Consider the following 20,898-nt stretch of genomic DNA (forward strand, 5'->3'; position numbering starts at 1 on the left):
CTGTTACCTTAAACAAAAAATTCATTAAGAAAAAATGTTGATTAGATGACATTGTTGATGTTCCTCACACACAGATGCATTAATCACATTCTTCTCTTCGGCGTCTGAAAGATAAAAGGCACACAACTGGCACGGATATGCTGGAGCAGTACAGTTAAGAAAATTTAATTAAAACTGATTAAATATCTGGGCTACATGCCTGTGATGTCAGTTTTATTTAAATTTAAGGAAATGCAAGAAGAAGAGTCCTCAGTCTTGTTGTTTTTTTTTCTTTACACTAAGCATGAAATGAATAAATCTGAAACAACCAGTGTGTTGACCTGACAGTGTGAACACAAAATGCAAATCTTTTTTCTTTACAAATGAGATATTATCTTAGAAATCAGCATGGAACTAGATTCTTAAAACCCCCCCATTGCTACACTTTACCCAAACCCAGGAAGAAGGAACAGTAGTCTCCAGGCAACAGGCGAGGGTTTTGATGTCCAAATGTTTGCGCACTAAATGTCTCTTTAACTCAATTCTGTAATGCAGTGTTTGAAGATATGGATCTCTGCTGCCTTTGATGGCCGTCCCGGCACTCACAGGCATGTGGTTGGAACAATCCCACACTGTGGACTAGCTATAAATAAAGCTATAAATATATATATACGAGTCTGTTTCTGCTATTGTTCCACTGAAGCAGAGAAGTCTGTAATCGGATGGGTCTGATCAAGATGAAGGGCTGGGTATGTTTCAGAGCTGGGAGGTTATGGGAAAAGGGAGTGTACACAAGCTGAATGACTCAAACCACATATTACATGGTACATTAGATATATTAAAAATAATATACATTTACATGGATGCCTTCATGTCAAGTTATAAATCTGAGCTTGTTTTGACAAAATAGGTTATGTTCAGCTGAATATACAGTGAGAAAAAAATCTAGACTGAGGATCAACACCTTTTTTTTGGGATATAAAACAAATGAAATTTAGCTTCACGTCCCCAATGATGATTATTTCCCAATACCACCACATCCTCAAGTGTTTCTTCTTCTCCTCATAGCACAGAAAAGATTAATATAAAAAAAAGTCATTAATTAAAGACCTGCTAGGCACAGGCTCCCCGTGACCCGAGATAGTTCGGATAAGCGATAGAAGATGAATGAATGAATGAATGAATAAAGGCCTGCTTTTAAACCATTTGTGGTTATATTTAATGTTGTGGAACATCCACAAGTCAATGTTATAGCACCTATAAGCAATCATTCCCTCAGCGTCTGTTCTCTCTGCACCTCTACCTCTCTATGCCCCTCTCTATTTGCCCCCCTTCATCTTTCTCTCTCTCTCTTTGCCCCTCTCTTTCTCTTACTCTCTGCATCTCTCTTTCTTTCTTCACCCCTCTTATTCTCTCTCACTCTCTGCATCTCTCGTTCTTTCTTCACCCCTCTCATTCTCTCTCACTCTCTGCATCTTTCTTTCTTTCTTTGCCCCTCTCTTTCACTCCCACTCTCTGCATCTCTCTCTCTCTCTTTGCCCCTCTCTTGCTCTCCCACTCTCTGAATCTCTCTCTCTCTTTGTCTCTCTCTTTCACTCCCACTCTCTGCATCTCTCTCTCTGCCCCTCTTTCTTTCCCTCTCTTTTCCCCTCTCTTTCTCTCCCACTCTCTGCATCTCTCTCTCTTTGCCCCTCTCTTTCTCTCCCACTCTCTGCATCTCTTTCTCTCCTTGCCCCTCTCTCTCTCTCTCTCTCTCTCTCTCTCTCTCTCTCTCTCTCTCTCTCTCTCTCTCTCTCTCTCTCTCTCTCTCTTTGCCCCTCTCTTTCGCTCTCACTCTCTGCATCTTTCTTTCTTTCTTTCTTTCTTTCTTTCTTTCTTTTTTCTTTCTTTGGCCCTCTCTTTCTCTCTCACTCTCTGCATCTCTCTTTCTTTCTTTGGACCTTTCTTTCTCTCTGACTCTATGCATCTCTCTTTGCCCCTCTATTTCTCTTTCTCTCTTTGCCCCTCTCTTTCACTCCCACTATCTGCATCTCTCTCTCTCTTTGCCCCTCTCTTTCTCTCCCACTCTCTGCATCTCTCTCTCTGCCCCTCTCTTTCTTTCCCTCTCTCACCCCCTTTCTTTCTCTCCCACTCTCTGCATATCTCTTTATTTCTTTGGCCCTCTCTTTCTCTCTGACTCTGTGCATCTCTTTCTCTCCTTGCTCCTCTCTCTCTCTCTGCATCTATCTCTCCTTGCCTCTCTCTCTCTCTCTCTCTCTCTCTCTCTCTCTCTCTCTCTCTCTCTCTCTCTCTCTCTGCCCCTCTCTTTCTCTCTCTGCAGCTCTTTCTTTGCCCCTCTCTTTCTCTCTTTCTTTGCCCCTCTCTTTCTCTCTCTCTCTCTTTGCCCCTCTCTTTCTCTCTTTGCCCTCCACCCCATAGATGTTAAACAAACCATATAAACTGTCATTTCCTGACAGACAATTTCCCTATACACTACATGGCCAAAGGTTTGTGGACACTTGACCATATCTGCTGGTTGAACATCATCCCAGTCTAGATGTAGTCCTCTCTTTTCTGTTCTAATTAGCTCCACTTAGCTGTGAAGTCTTTCTACTATATGTTGCAGCATGACTGTGGGGATTTGTGTTCATTCAGCTACAGAAACATTAGTCAGATAGACTAATAGAGTGAGAGACATAGAGTGCCAGTTTATCCCAAAAGTGTTTAGGACACTGGAGTTGCTCCAGTCCAACCTTCTCAAACCATGTCTTCACAGAGCTCTGCTTTGTTCACAGGGACATTGTCATGCTGGAAAAGTGTAAAGAGAAAGTGTAAAGCTAAAGCATACAACCATATTCTATACAACCGAGTGCTTCAGACTTATGTATCCATAAACATATGACCATACAATGTATTTTAGAGTTTTACATTTCTCTTTGTTAGTTAACATGTTATTAAAACTGCTATTAATAATATCGATCTGTTAATGAGCTTTAATTAAAGAAATAATAAAGTCTAAGAACTGGAACTGCTGTTATAGAAAATTAAAACACCTTCTGACCTATCTGATTTGCTTATTAAAAAATAAATAAATAAATAAATAAATAAAAGAATACATATATATATATATATATATATATATATATATATAATTTTTTATATGTACATATTTTTTTTCAATATATCTATATATTTATATAAACATATATGATACATATAAATATAAATAAATAGTCAAAAATGGTCTTAATGTATTTACATTAGTAAAATGAAGGACATGAACAGGAATGATATCTTCAGTGCAAGTTTTATTTAGAATACAAATATGCATATATGTTAATATAAATTTAGTAACATCATTTTCAAAGCGATCTTATACTGAGATAAATCATTTAAAAAAACATATCCTTTTAAGGAAAAGGGGGAGCTGAGCATATCTCTGGTGAAGCTAATTTCAGGGTCAGAAAATAAAAACTGCAAAGTTATTACAAAGTCGATAAATGACATGATAATACCATGAATTGTGTAGTATTTCTACACAATTATACTAGGTCTAGGAAAATGTTAAAAATGACAAACCGCACCTTAAAATGATATCTGGAGCAGGATACCAATAGTTATAACTGCATAAAAACATTTTTATAGCTAACATAATATAGTTTATAGCTCCCATAGTATACATTTCCCAAAGTAAAAATGACAACATTCATATGATTGCTTTTGACACTTTTTCTTTCTTGCCATTTTATAGAAAATATCAGAACTTTGCAATCCGTGCAGGTGTAAACGCACTCCCGAGGCATGTTAAGAGGACGCAATGGAGGAATCAATTACTGGTAATGACCCGAATCTTAAGCACAAATCAATATCAGCCTGGATAAGACACTCTGTTTCAGCCATTGTGTTTGGGAGTAAACAGGCTTCGAGGTTCTCTAGAGCTCTCGGCTGCGCTTGGTGTCATGAAGGGGACTGGAGGAAAGGTAATTGCAGCAGGGAAGCTAATGGCTATTCAGGACACCCTAGCGCTGGACAATTACACAGGTGGTCTTCGCTGTTATTTAGGCTCTCAGAGGCAGCTCAGTGATGAAGACGCCCTCGTCTCTTAATCTCCCCCCAGCTCCAGTCATATAATGGGTCAGAAAATGTAGCAGAACAAAGGTTTTTATTGAAAAGGCCATTGTCGGAGACGGCGGTAACAGTGAAATTCACATTTAACACAGCTGGCTCTTAATGGGGCCTAAAGAATATGACAGGCGGTGTGTACTTTTTTCCAAAAATGCTTCTTTTGACAGTGTATTTTGGGATAAAATGTGTGCAATTTGGAAGCATGAAAAAAAAAGGAGAGCTTGCAGCTTGGCACTAGAGCGTAAAATTCATCTAGGCGAATATTTTACTCTGACTCTGTCACAAGTCTCTGTCATAAACACACAACTCGGCTAAATTTAATTATTCAACTTGTTAGGTGGGTGAAGATGCCAAACAAAAACAAAAATATGCCCATTAAAAATTCACAGCCAGTGAAACATGGAGGTCTTCGAGTAAATCAGACAAAGAGAAGCACACCCTAAAACATCCACATCTTCCATTATCTCTTGACCTCCATTATAACCTTGTTGCATCCAATTGTGCAGTGCTGCACACAGGAGAAAACATGACTTCTGCTTTTCAGGACCGCTTCCCTTCCCTACTGTTTCAGTACCGAAAGCAAGATTACATCATGCAGCTTTATGGCAGCACAAAGACCGCCGGTGTGAGCCATTAAAATGAAACACTGCCTCTGCCTTAATCGAGCTTTTTGTTTGAGGGGTTAAATAAAACACAGCTTTTGGTCTGAAAGTTATTAAGTGTGACTGAGCGATCGAGATCAATTTATTCCTCTTCCATTCGTTCAAAAGTACACACAGGACAGTCACACAAAATGGTCAGTGGTGAATGAAGAGAGCACAAGGACAGGAATTCGCTTTTCCTCTGAGCCAGTCAGGCCCCATACACAAGCCGCATTCAAACCTCAACAGTGAAACAAATGATCGCTCCGACCTTCACGTTAAACTGCACGAAGGAATCCTTTTTTCCCCCGGAATAGTCGCATTGCATTCTTACAAACTAGTAGCAATAAGTCTGCTTATGGTTTGAATTCTATGATTGCCTCAGGTGGAGAAGGCAATTTCATGTCTGTTTGCTTCAGATCTATAGAAGTTTCATACAAGCAGAAAATAAAAACATTGAGCACTATTCACCAGCACAATAAACTGCCTGGACTTGATAATTTGGTCTGTTCACTTAATAGAAAGCAAGACAGATTCCTCTATCCCAAACTTCATGCAACAATTTAAAATAAAAAGTAAAAGACCTTGCTGTTATGTATTTCCTCGGTTTCCATCAGTGATAAAATCTACCACAATGAGTGAAAACTGGGAAAGTTGTCCAGGGCCCAGTCCAGAATTTCCAGGACAAAGAACAGACATGGACATGTGGAACAGATATTCCCTTGAGGATTTTGTGATTTTTTTTTTATCGTAAAAATATGAAAGTAAAATCAAGCAAACGCTATGATATTTGAAGGAACTTGCAAGACTGAGTAGAGCAATCATAGGAAGTAATTACATATGCTTCTTCATTGCTAGATTAAAGTCTGTGCTTGCAATTTCAATTCAAGTAATGTTTGGGGGGAAAAAACAACAACAAAAAAACAACAAAAATCTCCCACAAATTTAGAAAAATCAAGTATTTTTGGCTGCAACAATAACAAAAACTCTTGTGAAATCCTGGATGGAAATCCTGATAACAACTACATGAATGAAATATGATGCTCATAAACATCATAAGCACAGCTATATCCCCTGAGCCTGGGTATATTGGATGGTGAAAGATTAAAAATTAGATTTAAAATCCAAAAGAAAATCAGTTAAATATCAACACTTAACATAAAACAGCTCAAAACATCATTCAACACTACATCAGTGGGAAAACTAAAATAATAATAGTAAGATTTCATATCATGTTGGATAAATACAGAGCAGACTGAATACTGAAATGATACTGAATACTGTAAATAAGAAACCACAAGTAAAAAATGTCTAATACTGATAAGGATGTCATTTCTGACGTAAGTGCTGTGAATTCATTCCACATTCCTGTACTTGGTAAAGAGGTTGTAGAGAACGCGTAATGTTGACTTCAGGTCGCAGTTGACAATGTCTGTGAAGACATGAAAAAAAAAAGATGCAGATAGGTTAAGGTTATGAGTCAGAGGAATGCTGGAAGCTCAATTGATTAAAACAGAGCCGGGGTTTGACCCTCAACTCTCAATTTCCTTACATGTAAGTGTTTTGTATAAAAACATTTGCTCACATGTAAATATACACTTAGGCTCTGAATAACTAAGATCCTAAAAAAAAAAAAAAAAGAAGCCAAGTGAATTTGTAGACTGATATATTAGCAAACAGAGTTCAGGGATGTGTTCTGGGGAATTTACAAAACAGGGCATAAAAGCAATATTGAAACTTTTTTTTTTTTTTTGCTAAATGTTCTTGATAACTGTAGTGAATTAGGATCTTAGAGTAAATGCGGTACGGTATTTAAATGATAAGCTTAATTGGAAACCGTGTAAAAATTCTGTGCTTGACGTATGGATATGTAAAGTAAATGCTAGTTACATATACAACTGTGGATCTCTGGAAGCTGGGGTAAGGAATAATGCTTGAGTAATCAACTGAACAGATATACAAAGAAATGCCAACAAGCTCATGTGGCGACAACAAATAGCGCTATCCTAGGACAAGATCATCATGAACAAAACCTACAGTTTTCTTGATGTTACTATTGCAGCTTCCAGTGAAGAAAACCACAGTTACATACTGTATGTTACTAGTATTCTATTTGATACCATCCAAACGACAAGGTAGATTCAGCCAATAATCTCATGGCATACAGACTTATCCTAGGACCTTGTCAAATCTGAAGGATCTGCCAAATCTGGTGACACAGGTAGCAACATTACAGACTTACTGCAGTAGTACAACTATAAATAATTCTATTTCAATTCAATTTATTTGTATTGCGCTTTTAACAATTGACATTGGAATTTAGCAATTTAAAAAAAAATCTCTGAGGCTTTAAAAGACACCAACACAAAAATGGGAAGCTTCTAGAAGACCATCACAGATGGTAGCATCTCAACCCTGTTTTAATGTTTGTTATAAGCCTATTGGGACCCAGAGAGAACAAGAGAGCGGGGGAGAGCGAGAGAGAGAGAGAGAGAGAGAGAGAGATGCCACACCTTCAGGGTTGATGGACTGTAGGTAGTGGAAAAAGGGCAAAGTCCTGCTAAAAAAGTGAGCACAATTTGCAGAACAATGGCCTACGTGTTGGGGCTCTTGTGTTCAGAAGTGTTTCCTGGATTGCTACATGTCTGTCCTCATTCCTTAGCAATTCAGTCAGAGGGGCAAAACCCACAGATCTGCTTGTGGAGAAAGCTGCCAGGATATTCTTACAACAAATAAAAGCAACAGTGGAAACTAAGATCCTGACAACCATCTTGAGACCAGAAGTAGGACTTTGAGGCCGAATTGCTCAATCTATTTAGAGTAAGAAGAGAAGTTAGAGTGAGCCATGAGGTCACAGGTGCAGTGCAGAAGAGTGCATTTGATGTTGTGGGTTGAAGTGGAATATCCAACCCTATTCACACAAGGATGATCTTCAGAGTGGCTGCTACAATTACTTTTCAGCTTGCCATAGCTGCATGCAAGCTGGCATGCAGAGACATAGAATCCTATCCCAGATGCTGAAAAGACTAAAGAAGTTGAAACCAATGACTTACCTGTTGATGAGGAACCTCCCAGATACTGCTGTAGATGTAGAATCCACACATGAGAAGGATGACTTATAAAAAGATTATGTTGAAGAATGCAAGCCTCTGAGTTACATGGTCTCAGCTGCTGGATCACTGATTTCAGCAGAACCGTGTCTGCTGCCATGTTAGTCATTTGTCTAGAGAGCAACACACAATGCATTCTGGGCTGTGACGCTTATCAGTTGTCACAGGGCCTGGGCGTTTATAACCAACAGCCTGTTAGGCCAAGGCATTTGGGCCAGATTCAGCTTCAAGCCAAGATTCAAAACATCCATCCAAGCATGTTGTGTCTTCACTGACATCATCAACACAGGAGATGTCTGAATGGTTGTCTGAATCAAACACGGCTTTCTTACGAAGGCAGTAGGTAAATGCCCATATTGGTTTTCCAAGAGATTAAGACATTGTTCCTAGAAGCATCCTGTAGCATGGTTAGCAGTTGCTGCCTCTCTGTACAATGTGGACTTCTGGGGGAAATCCAGGCCACATTTGTATGGAGGGAATACCCATATCCAAACAAAAAGCAGTGAATTAGCTTTTACCAGTTACCAGAGAGTGGTATGTAGTGGGAGTAGCAACTCCCTTCCAACTGATGCGTAACAGCATATGTTAGCCTCAAGCCCTGTTAGCAAAACCCACAAAAATGTGAACCAGTTGAAAAGAGAAAAAACAGTGGAAGGATCAGCTGACGGAAAAAAATGAGTGGTGTTTAGTCGCTCACTCAGTCAGGAAATGCCCAACTCATACGAAAAAGCTCAAGGTAAACAGGGTGTGATGATGCTTTTATGTGACCACTCAGTGTTCTCTTGCTTATATAGCTGGGTATTTAATTGAGTTAAGATAAACCTAATAAAATTCCACAGTAAATGATAACTATGAAAAAAAGACTTAATGTTAATGATGTTAATGAAGACACAACATAATGAAGGGTCCAAGTCTCTGGTGTCTATAAGGGTGACCATTAGAAAGCAACATATAGCACCAGTTATGCTCTCTTCCACTTCCGGCCATGAAAAGCTGCAGCTTTATGGGGAGCTTGCGAACTCCTGCTGATTCAATGAATGCTTTTCTATTGGGCCAAAATACTTCTTACTTGTAAAGATTTATATCCTCCCTGGAATTTACAGATTCACACACAAAGGATAAAAACCAATCCAAGGCTAGTAAACACTACATTATCAAATAATGTCTATAATATCACAAATAAGAAGTGTCCTCCTGGTTTTGGAGGACAGTCCACCTGTAGCTTTGAAATATTGTCCTATGCTCCAGAAGCTTGAACGTGTAGGTCAAACTGTGTCCAGGAAACAAGGTGAAATGGAATAATTGTTGCATGACAGCAGAATTTTCCATTATGTGGCCTTGTTGTGCATACTAGCACAAGGGTGTTACAAATATCTAATATGCAACCAACTTCACAACCAACTACAGTAAAAATAAGATAAATGCTATTTATAATTACTTTGTGAAGAAGAAATGTGATTGAAATAATCAGTTGGTGAACACTGGCGTAGATTCCTAGACGTATTATTTCACACAATAACAAGTGCTTAGATGAACATAACATCATGCACATAAATCTTTAGAAAATCAGAGCCTTAGTGTCTTAGGATGCTGGATCAAGCCATCTTTGCTTACAACTGCTTATTGGTGAGATCCAAATAACTGCAGCCTGCACACTGATTAGCTTCCCAGTCATTTGAGTGAAGGCATGTTCAAGTATCATAACATTGAAACAAGAGACTTGGTAATAATTATTACTACCATAAACTATAGTCGGGTGTCGTCAGACAACCCGGCTTAACATTTAACAGCATGTTCTGGCTTCTAAAACCAGTCATGGGATTTTTATATGTTTTTTGCTTGATGGCTTATATAAATAAAGGTAAGAAATTGTTGACACCAACCCTCGGGCCTTGGTTTCGGCTTCTCCAAACCGCCATCTTGCATCAGCTCAAAGGAAAATGAAACGTTGTGCACCTACAATATAGAATTACAAACATTCACTATCTTATTAGAAGTTAAGAGAATAAACGATTTGTGGCATCAACCATACTCGAAGTACACGAGTCATCAGCTTCTTCCAGAGGAAGTGTGTCCTTGGATTCATGCATACACTATTGAATATGGTTCATTTTTACTGATAGACTGCACATTCTGAATCATAGAAAGTCTCAGAGTCTGCGTTCATTCAGACCAGATCAAAGTGCTGCATTTCAACAGCAACAAAAAAAAGCAATACACTGAAGCAAATGAATTACTACTGCTTTAACAATTTTTACTTTCTTATAAATAAGAGCAAATTAATTTCTTTAATTTTATATATGGATGGAATATTTTGTAGTATTTAGTAAACTTCTTAACTACAACAAATGTAAATAAATACAATTATAAAAACAATATTTTAATTATTTAATTATGATTAATATGATGTTTGCAATTGAATTCCATAATATATTCCAAATAAAAACAGGTGTTTATTTTTAACTGTTCTCCTCCTCTTTTTGTCAAGGCCTATATGGCCAATGAAGACATCGTAATCGTCCAATATGGCTGTTTATTCTACCCATCCACTCGCCAGGTTTCTCCTTTCACATGACCGCTACAGCTTTTTTTTGTTCTGCGGCTCATGCTGCATCACAGGACAGCTAAACACACTCAGATGAAAACAGTAACTGCCTACATTCTGCATACATGAGCTCCCAAAGGTGTCTGGTAATTACGCTCTCTTGCACTCCTGGTCATTAAAAATAAAAAAGAAATAAATAAATAATGTGGCATTGTAAGAATTCACACTCGTGATTTCTTTTTACGATGAACGCTTTTCTATTGTGCCGCTCAGGAGCTAAAACTGCATTCGTTTTTAATTAGTGATGGTTTATATCCTACTGGAATATGCATCTAGTTATATTTAAAGCATATACATATATAAATACACTATATTGCAAGCTGTTGTTGAATTAAAAAAAGGATCTCTTTTATAATTTACTTACAAATAGCAGAATTTCAAAACAATCCAAACATAAGGGAAAATATTTAAATGGGCATAAAGACGTTTGCACTTTAGGCACACTGCTGCATGATCAGACAGATTGGTCCAATAAACAGAATTAATGTCAGTTACCTTATGGTCAAAATTATCTGGAGTGAGGAAGAAGTTATACAATGGAACAAAATATCCTTCCAGGAGCCCCATCAGCAATACCAGGTAGACGCCGTCAGCAAACTAATCAATAGAGAGAAAAGGATGAATATGTATCAATAGCCGTGGTATTATATCATTATATATACTGTGACAACGGATGCAAGATGTTCGTAAGTTCGGATGTTCAGCGGTTACCTGTGTGTCGAGCTCAGACACCTCCAGGTTCAACTTGTTCAAGTGCTTGTTCACAAAAGTCAAAAGAGTCTGCAAGAGAGGGCAGATGGTTTCAAACAGCCTTCAGATATACGACATCTGTTAACCAATTCGAAGAAATTAAACCACATACTTTTTTAACAACGTTCAACTTGTCTGGTGCATGATCGAACAAGGTGTCGAAGGCATCACGCTCTGCGTGTGAAAGCAACCACAGATTGATTTTTATTCTCCTTCGTTGTTAATAGAAACATTTGCAGTTAGTTTGTGTTGGTATTTATGGGCTGTGCTCAGAGTTCAGGAGTACTGAGATGTTAATACAGAAAATCAATATTCAGACCTCAAACTTGTAAATTACAGGCTGTTATGAGAGAGTTGAGCGAGAACTGTTCACACAGAGTGGACTTCTGAGTAAAACAGAGCAATGTCTGAGTAAATAATATCTATTAATTTAGATACTAATATAGAAATAATACTTGAGCATGTAACTGTGTCCAAATCCCGATACCGGTCCAATATCTGACAGTCTGAGGTAACCACATTAAATGTCACGCTGAAATTTTTATTTTGGTTGATGAATGTTCTTAAAAACCATAAAGCATGAAATTGTAAACAATTCAAAATGAAAAACATGCTAAATAATAGAATGTGCTGGATCAAGTGCTATTTTATTTCATTAAGATGTTGGTCTACTGATTGGAAGCTTGTGAGTTTAAATCTCAGCACTGCCACTGCTGGGCACTTGAGCAAAGCCCTTAACCTTCAACTGCTCAGTTGTATAAATGAGATAAATGGAATTCGTTCTGGATAAGGACGACTGCCAAATGCTGTAAAACTGGGGTGAAACCCTGCATTGTTAAATGAAACCAGATTCATTCTGGAAGGCGTGAACTTCACACAGAACGCTGACTTGAGACGAATCTGAATACTTTCTCTGTGTTACATATTCATCCAAATCTGAAACTCTGAATACAGCCCAGTGAGATGTTTCTGTTAATCATGTGTGATACAGACCATGTCTTCCAGATAAAGCCCTGAAAGAAAGCAGAAGGAACATTTCAGTAAAAAAATGAGACGTTTAAACCGTGACAGATTAAGAAGAAATTGTTTAGGGAAATGTAAGAAGCTTATTATAGATAGAACATCATTTAAAAGTAAGCAATCACCAAAAATGCAAAAAAAATAAATAAATAATAAGTTAAAGTAAAGGAAACAATCAAACAGAGTTAGTTTTTAGGATTCTGGCCTGGTGGACATCTGCCTACCAGCACCTCGCCTTCATGCTCAAATCTGCCCGGGCAGAGGCATGCCACGGCAGCTGCTGCCCACATGCTAGGCAGCAGCCAAGAGCCCTGAGCCTGCCCCTATCTGGGCAGTTGATTTGTGCCCACTGGAGCGCTATTAATCAGAGCTCGGCAGCAGCGGAGAGCTGGCAGGAGCAGAGCGCTGGTGCTTGGGCCCATCTCGCCACAAAGCTGCTCATCAGCAAGGAGATCCAGCTCCACACCGCTCCCCTGCTCCTTCCCCAGGGTCTGGCATGTCACTGCGTGTTTCTCACTTTTCAACTCTTCAACACTTTCAGGTTCCAACAATCGGACAAGCTGATTTCCCACCATTCCCAAAAAAATTAGCAATAAATATTAATTTTCAGGGGATATACTGCTATGTTTAGCTGTTTGTCACCCTTTTCTCAATTCCATCATTTTTTCCTCCCTGGAGGACCTAATTTGTCCTTTTGGAAGATATCAGCAGATCCAGTTTCACTTGCACAGCTGTGGCTGCTTACTGACAGGAAAAAAATATATAACAGTAATGACATACTCGGTGTTGCCAGTAATTTCCTCTAGGACCTGCTGAGACTGAAGGATGCCCTCACGTTTCTGGGAAAAGACAAAATGTAAGTAAATAATAAGAAGATAAAAAGATTCTAGTTAGCATCTTTAATGTGCTGAGATGCTGCACTGTTTATTAGGTCATATAGGAAAAGCAGAGCCAGTACCTGAACCACGACTACTTGTATAGACACGTGGTCTGGGAGACGGATCGGAGCGCGGAAGTGCTGAGATAGAGCCACCAACAAGTGAAGAATGGCGACTATGCTCTTAGCATGTATTGCTGAGAAACACAGTAATTATCATAGCAATGTTATCGTTTGATAAAAAGGCTTAAAAGACAGAAAAAAAAATTCTGTCAAACACACAATGTTGGTCTTCACCATTAAAAAAAACCTAAAACCTGAGTAGACATGCTGCAACTGATTAATCTAAAACATGAATCTATTTACAGTCAATGTTCCATTTGATGTTCCTGGAGGACACTTTGAGTGTGTCATTGATCTTTTCCAGGACAGTCTGAAGCTTCTGCTTCTGGGCAATCTCGGACTGTGTGACCTCAGCGACATTAAGTTTCTCTCCTTCCAGCTTTTCTAAACAAACAACAACAAAATAACAGGCTTCCTTTCACGTCTCAGAGAAAGGTGAAAAACACACAGGGTGTTTTTTTTCGCCTTATAATTTTATTATTTAATTATTTATTTTACCAAAGAGCTTCTGAAGAACCTGTCCATCATAAAGGTCCTCAGCTAGATCTTTGACGATGATTCGCTCTCCCACTAAAACATCGTTGATCCAGTCGATCAGCACCTGCATCAGAGGTCAGGCGTGTGCGTTAGCTTCACAGGCGTTCGATCCACGTAGTTAATTCTCACGAATGATTATATATTATACATTAGGGATGTGGTAGCCACAAATACAATTTACAAACAATTAGAACAAGAAGTAAAATTTTTGCTTTGAGTTTGAATGATAAGTTAGCTTAATGTGGCGGCTCATACAGGAAATGAATCAAAACCTCCTGACCAATCAGAATCTAGAATCTTCAAATGTGCTGTTGTATAAACTGTTATAAGATAGTGTGATAGTTCTTGTCACACGGTTCCAGTCCCCATTGCTGAATTAACACGGACAACTATTATAGATGTCCAAATGAACTATAAGTTAAATCATCTCTTTAGGTGTTACATCAACACAGGGGGATTTACCGTGAGCAACGAATATATCCGAGCAATTTACGTTTAGGTTGTATAAATGATAACATAATGAACAATGACCTAATGAACATAATGACCAATACATATGTACCTTCATGAGCTCCTGGAGTTTAGGGTCATTTCTGGAATTGGGATCGACCATCGTGCGGACTTCGTTCTCCTCTTTAAAAACAAATAATGCAATGCTAACAATGCTAGCAACAAAAAAATGCTAAAGGTCTTTTTAGTCAGGTTACAGTCAGGTGGAATCATTCAAACCAATCTGGCAACCCGCAAATAATAATCTGGCAATTATTAATATTTATAAGCATTCTTTTAGATAAAAACAACATTTCTAGTATTTTAAACTGAGCATAATAACACTCGATAGTCTAACTGTAATTATTGCAAGAGAAAACTGAGAGAAATTGGAATTTTTCACTCTGACACTGAAACGTTACCCAGCATGGTGTCCTCAGGATCCAGCTCAAACGGAGTGGGACTCAGAGGCAGGTTGATTGCATTCATGCCCTCTTCTTGGAGCTCCGAAACTGTAAAGAGCATCAATAAATGATGATACATTGTCCTTTGAGATCAGCTACACCCCTAATATTATTACACCACCCTACATTACTTTAAACCACAAGCAGCTTCGGGTTTTCATTGAACATTTTGGGATTTTGCTTTCATCAGCTTTCAACAGATGGTTACATCATGCTGTTTCTGCAATGTTTCATTCTAATAAGGGCAGCTAATAGAGAGAAGCAGACACACCATCTCACAGCAGTGTGCTCTGTACCAGGCTGTGCCTCTCATCATTAGTGGTCAGTGATGTGCTATTGGTTTTAGCAGAGGGAGGCTGCTCAGAGTGCCACATCTAATGCTATGCATTCAGGCCTGAACACGTCTGGGTTAACAAAAGAGCTACGATTCAGCCTTGCAATCGATGCACATCTTTCCATAATCGGTATCACAGGCAACCAAACACAAAGCACTTTAAGGCTTTTTTTTTCCCCCTCATTCAAATTGACGTGTCAAGCTTCATGAATGCTGCATGTGAGCTAACTGTAAACAGTGCGATTTGATCCAAATATGAATACGGACTCCTAAAACTGGCCGATATGCAAAAACAAATGATATTACCCTACAGATTTTAGGCGAAATACCTCAAAATTGACTGGATAAAAATTGGAGAAAATTATTACTTTAATATACAATTCAATTCGATTCGGTTTTATTTGTATTGAGATTTTAACAACGGAGAGTGTCGCAAAGCAGCTTTAAAGAAATATATAAATACAGAATAGAAATTTCAATTTGAAATGTAGATTTATCTCTAATGAGCAAGCCAGAGGTGACGGTGGTGAGAAAAAAACTCCAAGGAACCACACTCAATCCATCCTCATCTGGGTGATATAGTTATAGTTATACTCAAGAGTAGTTATGTACCAAAGAGCTTGTGTACGACATGAACATGAGCATCAGTGTCATCTCTGACTTGTTTTAACATGTTCAAGTTATCAAATGTTCAATGGTGGAGACTCGAGACATGATAATATCTACGTCTAGTTGTGGTAATAATAAACTTCTATCATTGTGAATTCTGTCCATTATACGGAGATATTTTAAGAAACATTTTTTTTTAACATATCGTTGAGCAGAAGCAGGAATTTCTAGCTGGTTAATATCTCAGAACAGTCGGGTATTTATCACACTATTTATCGTGTATTAAATCCTGCATCCTTTTTAATTTAACTATATATCTTCCTGCTCCAATGTTTAGTTCTGACCCAGCATCTGTTCAAATCGGTTGAAATTCCGTATGCGATTCGAGCTGGAAAAAAAAAAGCGCATTAAATGTTCCGCATGATATGAAGCATGAACCTGAGGTGTATTGAACCTACAGCAGAAAAGGAAAGAGAAACAACGTACAAGATTTGAACCCCTTTTTCCCTTTACACTGCCATTCCGTTATTAGCAGACTTTTTTAATCAGTATAAACAAATTAATTATTTTTTGGCTGTGAGTCTGATATAAAATGAGTCAGGACTCTGTTGGCTTTTAGTGTGACACATGTGTTTTTCCACTCTGTTGAAAACACCATCAGATTTTAGAGGCTTATGAACAAACACTCAGGGTGGATGTTAGAGATGGAGCTGCCAGGTAAGAGGTCAAGAGGAAGGCTAAAGAGTTAAAAGTGTTAAAAGAAGACATGAAGGTAATTGGTGCGAGAGTAGAGGATGATGACGACAGAGTTATTCGGATCCGGAAAAGCCGAAAGTAGACATAGGCTTCATATGCTAGATAAACAGAGAAATACTTATAAAAAACTAACATTTTTAAGGCCCTCCTTAAAAAGAAATAATTCACTGATATTTATCTTTTCCTCAGTTGTATTTAGAGGGTTTATTCTTACTAGCTATAACGGTTTAATACGTGCATCTGAGTGCATTATTTCTGGCTTTAATGTCTGAAAACATCGTATTTCAATTTTGTGTAGGCTACTAAATGATAATTCTCACATACTACACACTACTGGGTACTACTGTGAGAACTAGTGTGTATTAGTGCAGTAGACTGTTTTGAATTCAGGCCATCTTTAAAAATATTTTGGTTTGCAGTAACAGTAAAAAAAAAATATATATTTTTTTTTCAAGTTTCAATGTAAAAAAAAAAGTACAATTTTGGTGATGGGGTTACGTAGGTATGAATTTAAACAAATTAGCATATCGTGACGTCACTGACTGGGTCTTCAACTCGTGCCTTCAGGCTCATCATTGCAAACCTCATTTTGACGCAGGCTATATAGACCACAAACAAATTTGTTTGAACAGTGACCTCGAACATTTTGTTTACTGCAGCCGCAGCCATCATTACCAAGCACGAACACATTGACTCTGACAGTGAATGAGAGGATGAGACGAAGCGAACGCACAGGCCATAGTGTGACATCCGTTAAACAATAGTGTAAACATAGATGACGTCACGGGATTTTAATTTAAAAGAAAGAACATAGCCTTCGTTTGTATGTAGGCCTACTTACTAAAATATAATTAATATTATTTTATTGCTTTTGTATTAGTTGTTTGAAGAGTAAAGAAAAAAATTGGTCGGTCTTAACGCAAATTTACAACCGGCAAGTCGGCCGGACTTAAAGCAAAAAAAGAAAAAATTTGAGTCGGTCCTAAATTGACATGGTCGGTCGGGTTACGGCAAACAAGAATATTTTTAAGGATGGCCTCATCTGCTTCTAACAAGGTTAAAAATGATCTACATCACATGTAGAAATCACACAAACGATCACCCTGACCAGCTGATAATGTGGCGATCACTGACTGTACGCTGACCTGTAAACCTGCACATGAACAATGTATCAGTGATCTGTGGCAGCTGATGTCACACCACTATAACAAAGTCATCCTTGGATTGTTTGTTCAATCATGTTTCATGCTGCCATGTTTCTGTACAATACAGGCCTATGAGAAACTCCGGCAGGAATCAAGATCCCTTGACACATCAACATCCTGTTTTTATTTGCTTCCATGATGTCAGCTGCCTGAACCGGGCTCAGCTGCATGCTGGCAAAAACGCAAAACATGGCAAAACAAACAAATATATAAATAAAAATAAACCATAGCCTGTCTGTCACCGTGTCTAAGATACTATATGGAGGCAAAATAGGTTTGTTTTTCTGATTATTTGTGACTTGCCATTTACCATTTTTTCACAATTCTCATAAAATATTCTCATAAAACTGCATTTCGTTGCCTTGTACTTGTACATGTGTAATCACAATAAAGTTGAATCTAATCTAATCTAATCTAATATTAAATAAGCATCCAGAACTGACTTTGAGCATTTCCACCATTTTGAGAAGGTTTGAGAAGAGTAGAGCACAACGTGAAATGCAGTGAAGTCAGGAACTGCTTGTTGGCAGCGGCAACATTACAAAAATCTCATGAAAAAAAGAATTTGTAGGTGATTCTGCAGCACTGCTTAGTTATCCGCAGGGCCGACATATGGCCGATCTTCTGCTGTTCAAATTGTTTGAACACACCCGAGTGTGTAAAGTGTTACAACTGACACTTCATCATAGGCGTAGTTGGGTTTTAAGGTTTAAATCCTTTTTTCATTTTTCTCGTGAAAGCCGAATGTACAAAGTTTCCCACTTTTTTGCCAAAAGATTACAGTGTCCTCCCTAATAAATATAGTTAACTGCTATTAAATCTAAACTTTAAAGTTTGCTGAGTAAATCATGTCAACCATCCAGAGAGAGCATATGAGATAACAGATAGGGGGCAGGACTTCCAGGAGGAGTCAGTTAATATTGTAGAGTTCAAAACTCCAGCTCTAATCAATCCAGATTCAGATGTCTATTCGACTCAGCGCCGGTTTTATTAAGGAGAAAAAGGACAATCTATCTTTTTTAACAACATACATAAAAGACACTTGATATTATGCCTGCGGAAAAAAAATAAACTGCGAAAAACAAACTGAATCATTTCCTCCATCTCTTGTTTTACTTATTCTGTGCTACATTCTGCATGTCTCAGCAGTCATAATTAAATATAGTAATACTTCTGCAACACAGAACCAAAGAGGCTCTCAATGGAATCAAACAAATGCTAGTAATTTGTGTTCACCTCTATGACCCAGGTTTGAGTGGCTAGGGCTCAGGTGTGGGCAGAGCGCTGAAGAGCTGGAATGGATTACTTAGAAAAAGCACTTAATATTTATTTAGTAGAAAAAACGATACCGACAGCTAATTACAAACAGACCCTTTCGCCCTACTTATTTCCTTATGTATCGTGTGGTCGGTGTGGTCGCATTCAGGCTTTCAAGTTAAAACACAGCCTACAGAAACATTTCATTCAGCAGTAATGCAGGACGTAAGTGTGACGGTCGACAGCCAGCACGTTCCCATATAAGGTTTAGGCTTTCTGAAAACACTCAGGAGGGTGCGTCTTACACAGAGCATCTCAGAGTAAAGTTCTGAGAAACCAGAGTGAGGCTATGATTTGCTACGACTGTGACTATGACTATAACCAGTCATGAGCTGCTGTTACATTATTAGACTATGATTAATATGAATTACCAGACCTTTAATCTCGGTTTACGTATTTAAAACAAAAAATCGGAATAGCTTGTACAAAATGTACAAATCATAAAACATAATTAAGTACTCATGATATATTTAATAATAACATTATCATGCATCGTCTAGCGCTGTTGGATTCTGGTTGATCAGAAGGTGTTTTACTTTTCCACTGTAAAAGTAAAACTGTAAATAAAATACTGTAATGGTTCCTGCTGTAACTCAAATCCTAGTTTTCTATTAATACACTCATCCATTTATTACTATAGTTATGACATATACAAACCTCATCATTTACTACTTATTGCTTTTTAACAGAAAAAAATTAGAATCGTTCAAGATTTCTATTCAACATTTCTGGAAGTAGTCCGAGATTCTTTACAGCAATCAACAGGTCTATGGGACAAAATGTACATTTTGTGGTTTCTCGGAAACATGATCATACGTATTGTTTTCATGGAGAAAGAGAAAAAGTGGGAGTCTGGGAACAAAATGCCTGTTTATATTGTTAGCTGTTGTGATGTAAGAGATAACGCCTAAGTAACCAATGTGTTTCATGAATGATCCATAATATTAAAGGTAAATACAAATGGTTAAAAAGTCTTCTTTTATATTTATTAATAATGAAAAGTTGTATTTGGTGAAATTGCTGCGGTATAAGAGGAATAAGAGGAATAAAGATTTCTGGGTCATCTTTGAAGCTGTAACTCTGCCAATTAACAATTCACCCTATTATGGATTATCTCTCTCTCTCTCTCACACACACACACACACACACACACACACACACACACACACAGTATATGTCCTGTAGAGTTTTATTCCTTAGTTTGGTTTCTATAATTTTAATTTCATTCTATTTAATTCTATTTATTATCACAATAAAAGATGCATGTCCTCAGGTACAGTAACTGATCAGTAATGTATTGTCGACACTGATTGAGATGAATAAACATTTTAGTTGGGTTCAGTAAATAACGGATATCACTGTGTTCCCAAACTGGCCAGATTAGTTTAATGGAATAGTAAAAGTTAAAACTAAACCTGGATCTAATTGAGGATTAGACGCGTATGGAGTGTTAGAAAGGCCTGTGAATGTGAAATCTGATGCTCACACCTTCTTTTGCCTTTTTTCTTCTGGCCAAAGTTCCTCCGAGTTTCCCGAGGAAGGAGTCGTCCTTTTTCCTGGAGGGCGGTGATCTGGGACTCGGAGATTTCGGAGAGGACGGAGACTTCTGAGGAGACGAAGCCATTTTTGTTTAAACCATAAACTAGGTCCTTAAGCGGATTTTTGTTTTTTTGTCTACAAAGGAAACGCGGCTGCTTGTGGAATAATGCTGGTGTTTAAGATGTTCAGCTATAACGGTGTCGACTCCCGATGCTCTTTCCGCTTCAAGTCCCGCCCTTAGTGTGTGTGTGTGTAAGTGTGTGTGTGTGTGTGTGTAATGTGTGTAAGTGTGTGTAAGTGTGTGTGTGTGTGTTAGTGTGTGTTAGTATGTGTGGGTGTGTAAGTGTGTGTTTGTGTGTGTGTGTATGTAAATGTGTGTGTGTGTAAATGTGTGTGTAAATGTGTGAGTGTGTAATGTGTGTAAGTGTGTGTTAGAGTG

The 20,898-nt window shown here is 38.1% G+C and overlaps 1 protein-coding gene across 1 annotated transcript; it reads right to left on the reverse strand.

Moving 5' to 3' along the window:
* Positions 1 to 3,246: 3,246 nt before the first annotated feature.
* On the reverse strand, positions 3,247 to 20,689 carry parvab (parvin, alpha b). The gene is made up of 13 exons (XM_060885959.1): positions 20,409 to 20,689; positions 14,658 to 14,747; positions 14,309 to 14,379; positions 13,708 to 13,810; positions 13,453 to 13,593; positions 13,168 to 13,283; positions 12,990 to 13,048; positions 12,183 to 12,202; positions 11,302 to 11,363; positions 11,151 to 11,219; positions 10,935 to 11,036; positions 9,718 to 9,790; positions 3,247 to 6,156 (listed from the first exon to the last, which is right to left on the reverse strand). The coding sequence occupies exons 1-13, from the start codon at positions 20,542 to 20,544 to the stop codon at positions 6,080 to 6,082; spliced, it is 1,119 nt and encodes a 372-aa protein (XP_060741942.1). The 5' UTR covers positions 20,545 to 20,689; the 3' UTR covers positions 3,247 to 6,079.
* Positions 20,690 to 20,898: the final 209 nt, after the last annotated feature.

This window comes from Tachysurus vachellii, chromosome 1 (genome assembly GCF_030014155.1).
Source record: "Tachysurus vachellii isolate PV-2020 chromosome 1, HZAU_Pvac_v1, whole genome shotgun sequence".
In the NCBI taxonomy this organism is placed as follows: Eukaryota; Metazoa; Chordata; class Actinopteri; order Siluriformes; family Bagridae; genus Tachysurus; species Tachysurus vachellii.